Raw genomic sequence first — 16497 nt, 5'->3', positions numbered from 1 at the left:
GATAAATCTGGAAGTCTAAAACACTGTCTGTCCAGAGAGGCACATCAGCTCAGAGACTCATCCAACAGGCTTAATCTTATTGGTGCTTATCAAACTTGAAACAAAAGGATGAAAGAACATAAGGTATTGGCTCACATGTATGCTTTGTAGTTACTGCCTATCTTTTGGATCCTGATGTCATATTTGGAGTCTATGAAGGGTTCAGTAGTGGCGTAGGTCTGAGTAAGTGCTACCACGCTGGCTATGTCCTGAAAATCGTAGTGGTTTTCTACCTTGATCTGCAGTCATCATACCACAAGTAAACAACATATACAAAAGAAAAAAGAGTAATTAGGAATAAAATGTAGAATTCAGTTGCAAATGGCATTCATGAGAAGTATGGCTTTTGACAGCATCAGTTTATTAAAAAGTATTGGCTATTCGATCTGATTTCTAGATTCGGTAACATTCCTGCATTAAAGTACCTATTTTTTACACAAAATATTACCCGTCGTCTGTAGGAAGCAATCTGTAGACAGTGGAATTTATGTTGCTTTTTATTTTTGCTAAGTGGCGGTCGTCAACCTGAGATCTGGAGGCTTCAGGGGTTTTCAAGGTGTGCGGATCTGCCGCTCGGATTTATACACAACCCTTGTGCGTTCTCTAAATTGCTGATGTAACTGAGCCCACCATGACTGTCACATCACCTATCTCCCAGGAGGGAGGAGATGAAGGGTCCTAAGGAGCGAACATTCGCATGGAGCACTGAGGGTTGGCTCAAGGGAGTAGGACCAGTTCTTCCCATTTTTCTCACTTCTCTGCAAGGAGTCAGGCTTTTAGGAGTAGGATTTCCTGGTTGTGGAACACTGTGGTGAATGGTATGAAATCCATCAACATCCTGACATAAGAGGGAGGTGGAAAAATTGAGGGGAATACTGATTTAGGGGGGAGAGAGGAGGAGACTGCAGAGGACAGAGGCATCACTTTCGGACAGGGAGGGCACATCTCTCCAGCTGATTTAAAGGAAGAGGGCTGAAATGAGGAGAAGAGAAGCCTTAGGGCTAGTAGAAAATGGGAGAGGAAAACTGGATGTCCAACATGCTGACTCCAAGTACAGTTCACACGGGTGAGGAAAGGAGGCAGGGATTAGTATTTCTCATGTTATGCAATATTAGGAGAGTTTGGAGGTCTTTGCAAGCCCAGTGTCTTGTTTGCTTCCACTGGCACCTGGTACTTAAAAGGGAACCTGCAGGCCAGTGTGCCCCAGCTGACAGATGGGTATTAAATGGAGTCTGGTGAAGCTAAAAGAAGTCATAAGGCTTAGGTATGTGCTCTCAGCTCTCAGCTGGAGAACAATACAGAGTAATTTGCCAGTTGAGAGCCACAAAACCAGACACAATGCCTGGTTTCAACCTGGTTTCTGAAAACTTTATAGCATGTGTAAGTCTAATTACAGCCAATGGAACCTCTACTCCTTGTAATGCCTGTCAGGAGGACAACCTCTGTTTGGACTCTGAAGTAAGCATTGTACTACAAAAGACCAGCATTTAACCTTTCAGGATTGAAAATCTTTTATAGCTAAAAATACCTATTTCTAGACATTTGATGTGCTGAACATTTCTGTGCATTATTTCCCTTTTCTATAAATGAGAGGTGAATACTGAAAGTACAACATGAACATTCTAATACTTCACATATGCAACCCACAGAAACTGCAGTTTAAGGAATAAGGGATTAATTCTGCTCTTAATTCTGATGGATTTCCACTGACTAACTAAAGGTAAATAAATCAAAACAGTCATAGGCAAAAGAACATTAATATACAGTACAACTGCATAATCACTGAGTAGAATACAGTTTCATCAGTTTTCTATTTGTATTACTAGTGGCAAATATTATGTTCATGGAGCTTTTGGAGATTCAAGATGATAAACGTAATTATTCTCTGATGATTTGGTTTAAAATCTAAAACTCTTACACCACTGAAGTGTTTTCAGTGACAGAAAGTGGTTAATCTATAATGACTAGAAATTTCCACCTCTATCAATGATAGCCAGATTTAAATCATTTCCCACTGAACCAGCATTGCGAGATAAGTGATATCAAAACAGCTGTACTCACCACTGAAATGCAATTACTTTGGAGAAAGAAAGCAGCAGTTATATAGTGGTATGAAACAATCACAGAGAATACATTAAGATAGGAAATGAATAAAAGTTCAGTATCAAGGTGAAACTAATAAAGAACCAAGGCAAAACCTTTCTATATTCCCAGGTCCAGTAAGCTGGAACTGCGCAAACAGACCTTGACTCTTACATAGTTTCATTTCAGTCAACTAAATTCATAAGTAAGGTTCTGCTTTGAGAAAGCATCTCAGCATGTTTCAAAGAACGCCCTAGATAGGACAATGCGTAAACTGAAAAGGCTTCAAAGTGAAGCATTACAGGGTTTCATATTTTCCTACAGAGAGATGCCTTCTCGATTAACGTACAAGCAGGGATTTGCAGGGGTAGGGATCCGAGACAGAATTTGGACAATGAAAAGTTAAACTATCCAGCAAACAACAGAACATGCGTGTTATTTTAGACAAACGCCCGGCCTCCTAACATGCAATAAGTAGCATCTGCACCTTTCCCATGCCTGAATGAGCATGTCCAATCTTCACAACAACAGGAAATGTTGGCATTGTTAGCTAAGGGGGGAAACAAGAAAGATGTATTAGAGATATTAGAGACAGCAACCAGGAGTTAAATGATTAAACTACATCATTTATGAATATTATTTAAGCATGACCATAATGCAGCCAAAGCTGTTCTTGCCATGGGGTTACCTGAACTGCTGTTCAGCTCCATACAGCTATGTATGCACTGATGAGTTACCGCATGTGTTTTCAGTGTCGTTTTATTCCCAGTACATCCAGCTGGTGTACGAGCATCTATATTTTCCTGCATGTCTTTCTTTTGACTTCACTTTTCGAACTGAATTTCTGCTATTTCCTATTTTGCAGTCTGTTACGGTGTTTTCTGACCCCTAAACTCACACTCTCCAAGGTTATGATCATTAATGATGACAAAGTAATCACCTTCTTTACTTTTCCCTTTGATTTCTATTATTTAGCAAGGCTGCAAATTCTTTTTGTGACCACTTACGAAAGCAATGATGCCTAATTCACCAAAACCCCTTTCATTAAAGGCAGATCCTAGCTTCTGATCCCAAATATCCAAGTTCTGTAGGGAAGGCTCCAGCTTCTTCACGGAATGCAAGTAACAATTCAGCCATTGATTAGGAAATCGAATATACGAAGACATATGAATATGGTTCTGTCTCTCAGAAAGCTCTGTGAAAATCCAGTTTTACTTCCATCATTCATTTGATGCAGTTTTAGATCTCTCAATCATGGTATCTCCCAACAAAGCATCAAATACTGAGCAGAAAAGGACTGTGTAACTAGAAATAAAGACCTGACCACCCTCAACATGTACTTACACTGGGCAGCAGCAGCAGCACAGGAAGTGTTACAGGGTCTGAAACCTTCATTTAGTACCAAACTTTAACACAGTGAACACAATCAAATGCAAAGCTGATGCTTGAGAAAATAAACTAAGAATTCTCGGAGATCTTATGAAAAAATGCCTTTCCAAACACCTTCAAAGGATTGTCAAGAGGCTAACTGGTGTTCACGCTTATCTCCCTGTGCTCTGCACAGCACTGCACAGCAGCTCACAAACACACACCTACCTAAGGTGTTATATGTATGTGCAAGGATACATATGTCCTGGGATTCCAAAGACTGACACTAAGATAAAGAGATAAAGCACAGGAACGTCACTCGGCTTGTGGTGACATCCAAACCTACTTGCAGGGTTATAAAGCTAATTCAGACTCACATACGCTTTTCCTATACTTTAAACATGTATTTTCAGAATGATTTAAGGATTGCTGCTTTAAAACTACTGTAACTGAAGGCAAACCTGCACACAACAACAAGTGGACACTCAAGGCCAGGTCCCTATTCTACACCACTTACCATCAGATCCCCCATACAATACACAGATCTTTCTTTTCTTTTTAACAGGCTTTCTCTGACCTTCCTAAAATGCAATATAGGTTGTTCTGACTTTTTAAAAACACATAAAGGACATCCACAAAACACACCTACGACACTTTTTGTTTTGACAGAACATCAGTTTCTGGTCTGCCTCATCAGAAAAAGGAGGAATCTTCGGATCTACCCTTTAATGAACCAGAGTTTTCAAAGCGTGAAACTACAGCTGTCAGCTATGCAACAGAGGCCATGGAGGTCTGTCACTGATCTCTGCATCAAGCCTCAAGCTAGCGCTAGTATGTCTTCTCAGGAGAAAACCACATTTGATTTAAAGACTTGCAGTCACAAAACATTTCCCACAGGAAGTGCAGTGTTTGGAATCCTAGTTAGTTTTGTACATTAGTTAAGTGAGGACGTCATCTGTCTTCTGACAGGGCATCCTCAAGGTTTGAAGTCAAGGATTACCACCACAGGAGAGCAGATCATTCTGAAACCCATCTCTTGGTGCTTTCCATTTCATGCGAAGCTGTGGCTGCCGCATTTCAATGCCTGCATAAAGTAACTCGTATCTTGTGCAGAAAATCTGGGCACTTAGACCAGCACCGTAGGAATCCGTAACTATGCAACTGAAAGTCTTTTATTTAACTCTCATTTAGGAATCACTTTAAGTGTTGGTCTTTAAATCTAAAATACATTTAACTGCTGCTCACGGATCTGTTTCAGTCTAACCAATCTAAGGCATGTAGGCATGAAAACAATTGATGAGTTTCAAAACAGATGAGTTTCAAAATAGCCAAACACACATCCAAAAGCATTATACAGTAAAGGTCACCTCTACAGCAATTTAAGAATAAGGTTCCTGCTAGACAGTAGGAATGCAAAGTCCTGCGCAGTCACCATCAAGTCACTTATTTACTGCTTTCAGGTGTTAAAACTAGACGCTTTTCCTCCAAAGGTTTTGGGGGAGAAGGAGGAACAAATGATGCCTGACTCAACCTGCGGAGGGGCAGCACCACATTTTTATGACTGAGCTATAAACCACTGAACTGAGTTTGTAATGGAAATGCTGGCAGACCCCTACTGCAATACTAATGGCACTCCTGTAATTAAGAGGACCACGTATCTTCCCATGATTCCAAAGCCATGGAATCCTCTATGTGCCACAGGAACACTAACTCAAATTAGAAAAAACCCCAAAACAAAACTAACAACTAAACTGCTTTCTCCCTCAGAAAAATGCACTGACATAATTTGAGACAACAGAGTTCATTCTGCCCTGGAGTCCAATACCCCCATTTCACGCGGGTATCACATCCCAGCACAGACTGGGATGCCCTTTGACAGGAACGTCTAGCTTAACAGAACAGGCAGTCTCAAGACTTTTCATACATCTGGGTAAACGTTATGTACGATACAGCTGTGATGGGATCAGTGAAAACTTCCCAGCTCCATGGGTCTCCTTTTAATTTACATTGTAATTACTTGGCAGAGAGATACTTGGAAAGAAGATCTAGCAGGTACCAACGGAGCCACTCCATTTAGAGCTGATATTAACAGGACCCATTGCATGTTTTCTTTGAAATGCATTGTTGAGGGGGAAAAAGCTGTTTTACAAAATATTACTGCTTATTTTTCAAAGGTTTTCTTGAGTTCACGGAAGCATAAATTGTACTGTGACAGTTAAAAACTGCCAGAGATGGAAATGGACTACACTGCGTGACCCCTTGCACATACATATAACAGACATGAAATACATCTCAGTATTAACATCAGCAACAAAAAAGACAAACAGGATCTCTATTATGACTTAAACAACAATGCAACAAACGATCACTATTAGGTAGAAAGCAGAATGCACGTCGAGCATGCGATACAATTTTCTATAGTCACATGTGAGTATGATCAGATTGGTAATAAACATTAGCAGCAACTGGAAAAACTGTCACGGCTCGTTGTAGGCACATACATACAAACCAGTTGAGATACGTTACTGGTATTTGCTAATATGAGATCATTAACCAAAATAATGCCACCGAGTGATTGATGAAAACGTTTCATCAGCTCCTAAAGATTAGAGAGGGCTTCAGCTGACACTTTAATTTCTGTGGTCTTAACTTCTTATATTGTTCTTTTAAATACATGTAAAGTCTCATTTCAACAGAACCTGAACTTAGAATAAGTTGCACAGCTTACTTCCACGACTGGACTAGGTACTATTAGCAGTAGGTACTACTTTGATCTGTAAACTTGAAGAAGTTCCCCAGGAGAGCAGAGAGTAGACTATATTTTGCAGATAAAAGGCAGTCAGAAAAAAGCATTTGAAGCAAAATCCTTTTAAAACCTGGGTAACAGAAGCCAATCCCTAACTTTCAAACAGAGACATACTTAGTGTGGCAGTTGCTTTACTAAAATGAAGTGTCCTAACGGTTTCTGTCACTAATAGTGTGAATTACATTTACCAACTTAATGTCCAGGCACATCTACTGGTTGTGACCAAGGGGCACCTTCAAGCTGGTGTTCACTCATGACTGATGTGATCTGAATGAGTATAGCAGTAACACTTTAAACCTCTGGCAGACCAGGCACTTCCCAAGTGCCAGCGCTCCAATCCTGTCCTGGGGAACTGCACTGCGGTGGGTTCAAGGACAGAGGAGAATGAGGGATTGAATATTAGAAGTGATTAAATCTGTTATGGAAATCCAGCCGTAGATACGGCCTTAAAGTGTGACTGTAATATCCTGTCTGAAAAATCTTCACGTCTTTAATAACATGTCTATCTTTTCCCTGTCCGAAGAACTTCATATTAGTGCTTTCCATTCAAGAGCTGTGTATCTGCATGCTTATTAACTCTTCACTCACTTTATTTTACATCCCTACCAGTTATTTCATTATTTTCAAGGCAGTACAGCTGAAAATAATTCTTGCAATGGCGCTGAGTGCCAGTGACTCTGTAACAGGCCTAATACAGTTCTTCAGGTGAACACATTTGAAGTTAATCGTGGTCCTCACAGGAGTGGTTTTTCTCGAATGAGTGGATTTAATTTTTCAGCCACGTACTTGCACTGGGACTACAGGAGCGGACAAACAGGCTCAAACTCCAGCTTCTAAACCCCATGAGCTCCGGACTCCATCATCTCCACAGGCAGACTGGAGACCAATGAACAGGACTTGTATGTTCAAAGCACTTGTAGCAGCAACTCTAATATTCTTTCTTTCAAATTCCTGGTAAGAATACAGACAGCAAGCGCCCTGCACCCCTCACTGGGTCAGACCCACCATTCATGCTTCACCAGGTTCACTAACGTTAGTTTCATCAGCGCCCAGAGAGTACGGAAGGAACTCATGACAAACATTAGTTCTCCAACTTCCCACTTGCTCCTTTTGTTTCCCACACTATTGACAGGCAACTAGCAAATCATTATAGCTGCAACGGAACTCCTTAGATTTACAAACAGGCAAAGAACGATCTCAAAGAGCATTTATACTGATGGAATTACTGAATCCAGGCAGAAATCTGACCCAATAGTCTGAAGTTGCTGAATAAATGCAAATTAAGACAAGTGTCCGTCACAGCAGCATGCTTCTCATGTCATCAAGTCTCACAATCAGGTCATGTAATCTGTTGAGTTGGCTAGTGTGATACCACAAAGCTATCTGAAACTGCTGGTGCTGGAAGCAGTAAGTTATCAAATCATCCCCATTGAGGTTTTAACTACTTTGGATTTTTACTCTTCTGTCGACATAAGTTATTACATCCAACATTCCTTTTCTGTGATGCGAGGACGATTTGCAGATACAATTCAAACACGAATTATGTTCAAAGATTTGTTAGTTGCTGGTCAGAACCTATTTTAAATGCATGAAATCTGCAAAACAACACCGTACTGCTCTTCTGAAACGTCAAGAAGTTTCCAATATGCTGTATATGTTGTTTTCCAAGCAGATATAGGGCTCACCTATCTTCTGTTCTCACCCACATAGTAACAATTACACTGACTGAACACTGAGCAAGTGATATGAGTGCTCAAAAAGAGCAAGCAAGTACAGTGAGAACAGCTCTTGGCACGTCAGACAGTCATTGAAAACATGGGCTCCAGAAGACTTCAGGACACAAAAAGCTTCGAGAGCTCCTGACCTCTGATCTGGAGATGCACAGTAGTAACCAGCCAACCTGGCTGTGTTCAGGACAGATTTCAGATTCAAAACTAAGCACACCCTGCCAGCCAAAACCTGAGAAGAGCCAGTTAAAGGTAAAACATACAGTTACCCCCTTCCTTGTGTCTCAGAAGTTGGTAGAGGATTTTTTCTTGTTGAGAAAAGGAAGGAATCCTTTTTCTTCTGGAAGATTTAATTTGTTATCCAAATGTTAAGTGTTTGTAAACGTACTCATGAGCATCACTCAAAACAGCGGGGTGCATCCACAGGGATGTAACAGTACACAGCACGCCAGCGCTCCCACGCCTGGGGTGCTTGCTGTGCCGGGGCCACCATGGCCCTGCCGCACAGGCTGTGTGGAAGAACCAACTCCACACAGTTGGATGTGACATGTTAAACAAACAAACCAATCGACCAACAACCCCAACCAAGGAACAGCACAAAAAGTGCTCTGTGGAAAGGAAGTGTCGTGGTTTGAGCCCAGCCATTAACTCAGAACCACGCAGCCGCTTGCTCACTCCCCTCTTCTTCCCCCCAGCTCCCAGAGGGATGGGGAGGAGAATCGAAAGGATGTAAACTCCACAGGCTGAGATAAGAGCAGTCCAGTAACTAAGGTACAACACAAACCACTGCTGCTACCAGCAATGATAATAATGATAAGGGAAATAACACGGGAAGAGAATACAACCACTCACAACCCGCTGACCGATACCCAGCCCGACCCAAGCAGTGATCTCGCCCTTCCGGGTAACTGCCCCCAGTTTATATAGTGGGCATGCCGTGCTGTGGTATGGAATACCCCTTTGGCTAGTTTGGGTCAGGTGTCCTGTCTCTGCTTCCTCCCAGCTTCCCCTCCTCCCTGGCAGAGCATGAGACTGAAAAGTCCTTGGTCGGAGTAACCATTACTGAGCAACTGAACACATCGGTGCTATCAGCGCTGCACCAGCTACTAAGAAGGAGAAAAATAACTGTTACACCTGAACCCAAGACAGGAAGGTGTTGAAACAGATGCTGCAACACTGGCCTCTGGACAGCTAAGGAACAGAATAAGCTCATGAGCAATCAGCTGATAGATGCTACCACGCTCATGGAGAAGTGCCCTGTTTTTACACTATGCTGCTACCTGTATTTTCAGTGCACTTTAATGAAAAATAAAAAGCAAAATCAGCAGTCTGCCATAGTACTTCTTGCTAAGAAGTACTTAATACTTCTTCCTGAATTCACTGCTATGATTTCCTTTCAACAGAAATGTGTGCACTGTGCTGGCAGTTCCCCTGTAGCAGCAGCAGCATGCGAAAACCTCCTGTTACTTGAGCTCATTAACAAGAGTCATGTCCTCCCAGTGAACCTGACCAAATAAACGCCACTTGTGTTTTACAAAGAAACAAACCACACATTGCAGCTAGAGGCAGCTGGCAGCACCCTCAGGCTGGTGAGCGTAGGTTCACCCTCGGATGTGTGGAGATCCGAGGTTTGACGTCCCCTTCTTACAAACATACTCCTGCCCCATCAGTTTATTCTTTACTAAACTCCAGCCAAACCTAAGGCTCTTGGGCAGAAATCCTACCTCCTGGTTTTATTTTTCCCTGAATGGAGCCTAAGTCAGTTGCAGGATGTGACACAGTTTTGCCACAGTAATTTTTTACGGAATTGTCTGATGAGAGATCAACGTGTCGATGACAGAACACAGACACCCAGTCCTGTTGGGTACCATGACCAAGCCTCCCCCCGTCCCGTTCATGCCTGCCCAGGGAACCTGCTGGTCACTGGCACTGCAGGATGGCAGCACTGCCCACAGAGCTCTACACACAAGACCATGACTAGTCACCAAAAATACTTCCCTTTGAATTTGACAGAGCTACGAAGCCCATTTACTCTTACCAGGTTCAAGTTTGAAAATGAAATACCATTTGCTAAATTCTGACCATTATAGACAATACAGTTACTTAATTTCTGAGTATAATTTTCATGCATAGAAGTTAAATGGTAACAACAAAGCTGACTTACAATTAAAAGCAGTTTTCCTAATTAGATGAGCGTGAAAATCCAAGCAGCCAGTTAATGTCACGGTTCTCTTACTGACATCGCAACAAGGACAATTATTATTGCTGCTTAACACTTTATCTGCATCAACGTCTTAAATTGAAGATTCTTTGTACTATGAGCTTACAGAGATAAGGATTGATTTATTGTATTAATCTTTAATACCTGACCACCTAGAGATTTCATTAATCTGCTTATCATGCTTTTTACTGTAGGAAGAAGTATTCAGTTTGATACACACAATACCTACAGGCACTGTTACCATCTTCTGTCATCTGAAGCGAAGGTTATGGACTTGACCAGTGAATGACTCTACAGGTAACCAGCACAGTCTCCACCTGTGTTATTGTCTGCACTTCTGCATATGTCATGGAAATCATAGCAATCCTTTCCTATCTCAGCAGTTTCCTGGAGTTTAAGTCTGGTTTATTTGACTGTCATCCTGTGATTTCTTCAGTCTATTAATTTAAAATAAATCCTTAAAATCTAAGCTTCATACGCTAAAGTGCTCAAAGGTTTAGGAGTTCCGCAATTTAAGATTTTTGAGCAATTCTTAGAGCTACACAATAGGAGCTGGTTTATTCCCAAGAGCTATCATTTGAGTTCTTCAGAATTTACTTTGAATTCTTCTATTTTATTCTTCTACTGAAGAATCTGAATTCTTCTATTGAATTCTTCTATTCTATTGAATTCTTCTATTCTATTGAACTCTTCAATTCTTCGCATTTTATAGCCAAAATAAAACACAAGATATAATTCAAGCTGTATGCAAAAGTAAAAGGAGGCAAAGATCATCTGCTAAGAAAAGAGCAAAGCCCTCTGCAGGCAGCCATGGAGAAAGCCCAGTCCCTGGAAGGTGGTGTTCACCCCGGCTTTAATGTCCTCATGGTTGAGCTGAGTCGAAAAGCCACAATGGGAAAAAAAAATGTAGGCATAAAAAGTAGCAACAAAACCCCCAGATGCTGCATAAACATGACTTACCTCAAGCGCAGTGTTTAAATATTTATCTTTCCAATAATCCCCAGGCAAAGTTCATTTAACCACGCTAGCTCCATGTAATTTATTTGTGGATTATGCATCAGACTCAATCTAATTTTGGAGAAAGGAAATTAAAAGTGAAACAATTTAGGTGGCTTTTATTCAGTTTTGCCTTCCCAGAAACAGGCAGGAAGAGCCCTAAATCAATAAACAAGCAGCAGAGGATGTCCTTGCTCTGCTCTGGTTGGCTTTGACAAAGCACAGTCCCAGCATAGCCAGGGCTCAGCCACCAGCAGCTCTCGGCACCGGCAGGGGTGGCCCTGCAGGAAAGCAGCAGCCCCACACGGAAAGCGCTGTTTTTCCCAGCAAACACCAAGAGCAATGCAGAAACATTGAGCCGGATTTTCCACTGCCTTGTACCTTGATGGAAGAAAGCAGGTCTAAAACCCCATCTGTATGCAGTAATGTTTTACTCCTGCTTTACACAAGTGGGGAGCCAAAGGAGAAGCTGACAGGTTTTGTATCATCTTTTTAGAAATGGGGGCATTAAAGAAATCCAAAAGCTCAGGTGGATGAAAAGCGCAAAGCTTTCATTTAAATGAATTTTAATACAAGCCTTCTTATGCTTGAATTGGATTAGTGGGCTGGATAACCAAGAAGAGGCAAATGTACCTCAACTCTGATTTCTTCATTCAAAACAGAGGGTTAAAATGGCTTATAAACTAAGTAAGTGTCCTAGAGAGGCAGCGAAATGCTGGGCCGCACCAATTCCCCCCCCAAGGAATGGGAATTGATTTGACACTGGCTATTCCAACCACCCCTGCACAGCAGAGGCCTCCAGCTGCCAGCGGCCCCACCTCGTAGGGCTGGGTCTAAGGCACCAATTTCCCTGGTAGTCACTGATATCAGTACAAGTTTGACATGATCTTCGTGCGTAAGGACACTATCGAGTAAATCTGAACCTGGGAATCAATCTAAAACACCTCTGTCCTCACAACTGGTTTTACCTAATTCAACACAGAGGCAATCTGATGGGAGAAAAATCTTCTGTTTTCAATACCTGTACAGCAAGAAACCAGAAACTGTCGTTAAGATAAAACACGCGAAGGATAATGGCAGAGAGTCAGACAGAGCAGATCTCACAGATCCCTCACAGAAAATCTGGAGAAAACTACGTCTTCCCCAAGACAAACTCTGTTTTGATTATATTCTGTTTTGATTCTAGCATGTCAATTCCTATCATCCTAGCAACTATTTTAGCAAACTTCTGCCTCTAAAATCAAGCAGCATTTTGCAACCTTATAAAAACAATCACCCGAATTGCTGTGACTATAAACTGTATGGTGCTTTTTCACTGGAGTATTTTGGAAGTGACAGCTATAAATACCCTCCCTTTCAAAGCAGGCTGCAGGACATATGGAGGCACTGAAATTTAAAATCCATGAAAGCTCATTTGTGAAACAGCATCCTAATTTGGAATTTTCTACTTGAGTGTACAGGGCTTTTTTCACAGGATGTGTACCGTGGCCGTATCGGGGGCAGCACTAAGAACACGAGCGAAGCATCAAGAAAGCACCAGATAAACTACTACTGTGGCAAACCCTGCCTATCGTTCTGAAACAAGATTCATTTGCCACAATGGAGAGAAATAAGACTGATGTAGATAAAGGATCATACTCTGTAGGCTGCCAGAAGCTCATGTACAGAGCAGGGAGCCCAGGCAAATGACCCTGTGCAGGTTCAAACCGCTTTGAGAGCTGGAAGGGCCCAGGCCAGGCAGAGGCGGTGCTGCAGGGCTGTCCTGTGGACACACGGCTGCCAAAGGCCGAGCCATGAGAGCAGAGGGCAGGCACTGGGAGGAAGGGTGGGAAAGCAGCACACAGCACAAGTGATGGGGCAGTGCTGCCTCCCCCCGTCAGCTCTGGGGGTGATGCGCCTCATTCCTCCCCTTTTGCCCCCAGTATCAGGAAGTCAGTATGAGTGTGTTCGGGAGCTCAGGAGGAGCTGTGTTTCAGGGCTCTGTGGTATGGCATCCAACAGAGCAGACTCAGTGTCTACTACAAGTCTCTGGGGGTGTCAGAACAGAAACAGTGGTAATTCATGACCAGAATGCTGTTGACAGATGCTAATGCTTCAGAGTAAAAATTGACACGGGTCATGAAAACCCACCGTACAAAGAGCTCCTCCAGAACCAAAAGTCCTGCGCAAAATTGGAAGTCCTATCGAGAAGAGATGACGCTGATCATAAACTTGACTGTAGGCAGGTGTCCTGCCTTGTTTTGATCTTGTGCACGTCAACAAATAGAGATGATCCCAATTCCTGTCTATTTTCTTGCATTTTACTAGAAATCAGTTTTCAACACTAAACTTATGTAGCTAGACAGAAATGAGAAAGTGCCACATGTTCTTCCTAGGGTGTCAATAATGAATGGAAGGAACCAGTGACCATCCCTTGATAAATGAACTTTGCGGTTATTACCAAGTGTAGGCTGTATCAGGAGGTAACCAGGGAGTGGGCACTATTTCATCCTGCTACCCCTCATCCTTCACTTGTGTTATGACATATTTTGCTAGGGTATCATGGCAAGGAAAACTGACATCACAACACAGAGCACAGTGAAAGAAGCCCTGTACTGCAGGTCCGCATACACAGATACTAAAAAGTTTTGTTCAGTCTGCTTATATTTATAGAAGCCTGGCAATAATTTCTGTACTATTACTTAAAATACAAGATTATTCTGCTTAAAAGTTAGTCAAGGAATATTTCTATGTCTTTTGGGAATGATCTTTGTGTTTTACGAGGTCAGGCTCTAACTGTAATACAGACTGGTTGCTGAGCTTAGGGTTTCTTTTAAACTCTGTAGAAGTTATTTCCCTAATATAATGAGAACTCCTAACCAGATACAATATAAAAAAGGACAATGCATCTTCAAGCTAAGATGCTTGCTGATACTGTTCAGCAGTAACAGGTACTTCAACACTGCACTGCTAGTGGGAGAAACTACAACTATTAATATTTGTCTCCTCAGGGAAATGGGCTAAAAATGCATTTCCTTGCATTTGTGAGAGCATATCCCTGAGCATAGAGATTTCCAGGCTCAGCAAAATCCCTTTCAAATGCTATGATGTAAATACGTCTTTGTCTAAACTCTGATGGCAATTTGACAGAACTTACTGTTTCAGAATGAAGCTTTATCAGAGAACAAGAGTTCTGCTGAGGCTTTGAAAATTGTTGCCCTTTTACGTTTTGATAAGACTGTGTCATAAAGAAATGAGAGATACACCTACCAAAACCCTGCTCAGTCACTGGACTTGCATGGGAAGCAGAACAGCCAGTATTAAGGGCTGGTTTGGACGAGTAAGTCCAGGCACTCTGGGACTGACCATGGCACGTATCCGCCTTTCTGCCGTTGTGACAAGTTGCTTCATGTTGGGGTTGAGCAACTTTCTGGCCACAAGCTTCTCTAGAACCCACATCACCGCTGAAAGGTCCTGTTGTGTGCAGCATGTCCCAAAGCATGTCCCTTCCATGCTGACTGGGTGTACACACACCTACGGGGACCCTGTTTATTGACATTTCTGATGGCCACTGGCTTCTCAAAGTGTGACCATGCTGTAAATCCTCCACCTATATTCAGAACGCTTTGCAAGACTCTTGAAAACCCAACTGGATTATTTCAAGGGTAGCTGCAGGCAATACTATGTAAGGTCATAATTAAAAAGTGTTTTTAGGGCCTTTGCATGATTACCATGCGAGCTTCGGGGTTGGCATTTCAGTTGAATTTATTTAATTCTCAGCTACTTCTCAAAGTTAGCTGTGAATTTTTAACTTGTCACAAAATTATTGTCATGAGCATAGTGTTTTTAATCTGATTGTACAATGAGTCTGTACAAGACAGCCTTCAGGACATGCAGAGAGTAGTAGTTTGACGTGCTGTTCTAGACAGCCTTAGGCAAAATGTGCCTTAGTCAGCCACGAAGAGGTATGCCTGTCAGAGATGACACTTTGCCCAGCATATTTCTTTATTGCAGTAATCAACTTGGTCTGTTTAGACCATCTATAGCAGCAGCCATGTAATATCACCTGGATATCAACCAATGGCCCTCACTTTGTTCATCACTTCCTAGTCCTACTGCCCTAAGTCAGACTTGAGACATACAACCACTGACCACAGAGGCCATTGAAACACCTGCTTGGATCTGGTCTTGTTCCATGCCTTGAACTCCCTGTGTAAGGGTTCAGCCTCACATCTTCTTTATCTTTTCACTCACATGAAAAGCTTCCTCTAGGTGAGAACAGAGATAGCGACAGGTCTAAATTATTTTCAGGTGTTAGTCCGGGATTTAGGTCCAACCTCATGATTTAAAGCCAAAACTTCAGGCTGGAAAAACAAAAATTAACTACATGAGGACGCAGGGTACAGTATGGTGAGCTCGGATTTGAATGTGGATCTAAAATCCAGAAATGAGACCCAATTCTAGTAATTCTGGGTATTTGTGCGCTTGTTTTCGACAGACTGAGCATGTCTCTGCGGGTGATGGGAGGAATAAAAAGAAGAATCAGAGCACTAATAGTTGTAAACCTGACTTCGCACTATTCAAAACCACGATCAGCCTGCTGCTGTGAAATGCGCCCCCATGTACAGAAAGGTGAAAAGCTACTTTGTGAACACCCCAATCCCAGCCTCACAAAGTAAATTTTCATGTGCCTGGGATGCTGGGGAGGGACTCTTCGTCAGGGACTGTAGTGACAGGACAAGGGGTAATGGGTTAAAACTTAAACAGGGGAAGTTTAGATTGGATATAAGGAGGAAATTCTTTCCTGTGAGGGTGCTGAGGCACTGGAATGGGTTGCCCAGGCAGGCTGTGAATGCTCCATCCCTGGCAGTGTTCAAGGCCAGGTTGGATGAAGCCTTGGGTGGGATGGTTTAGTGTGAGGTGTCCCTGCCCATGGCAGGGGGGTTGGAACTGGATGATCTTGAGGTCCTTTCCAACCCAAACTATTCTATGATTCTATGAAATGATGGCAATGGATTTTCAGTTCCTAAACTGGATTTGTGAAGTGACAAAGCATGCAATTCTTTAAGCAGCTCGGTCCTGCATGGCAAGCTATAGCTGTATTTTGGTGCTCTCTAATCAAACCTTATGCTGCTCCCTCACAAAACAACCTTATAGAAAGAGGATGTACGATACATGTTCCACACATCCAGATTGCTACAGCAACAAGCGATCTGGAGTTGGAAAAGATTCCCAGACTCTTGTATTTATGTCTGTGTCCCAAGTACAACGTGAGTCAG

At 42.3% G+C, this 16497-nt stretch overlaps 1 protein-coding gene across 2 annotated transcripts in view; it reads right to left on the bottom strand.

Moving 5' to 3' along the window:
* Positions 1–16497, bottom strand: part of SYN2 (synapsin II) — a 174375-nt gene that overhangs the window by 44171 nt on the left and 113707 nt on the right. The window contains exons 6-7 of one of the 2 annotated variants that reach the window (XM_065687616.1): positions 2609–2671; positions 136–278 (exon numbers count right to left, since the gene is read on the bottom strand). In XM_065687616.1, the coding sequence (XP_065543688.1) occupies positions 136–278; positions 2609–2671 (206 nt within the window). The remainder of the gene's footprint in view (positions 1–135; positions 279–2608; positions 2672–16497) is intronic. The other variant, XM_065687617.1, reaches the window with a different exon arrangement.

This window comes from Lathamus discolor, chromosome 7 (genome assembly GCF_037157495.1).
Source record: "Lathamus discolor isolate bLatDis1 chromosome 7, bLatDis1.hap1, whole genome shotgun sequence".
In the NCBI taxonomy this organism is placed as follows: domain Eukaryota; kingdom Metazoa; phylum Chordata; class Aves; order Psittaciformes; family Psittacidae; genus Lathamus; species Lathamus discolor.
The sequence above is the reverse complement of the archived record's forward strand: the minus strand, read 5'-3'. Positions and strand labels throughout refer to the sequence as shown.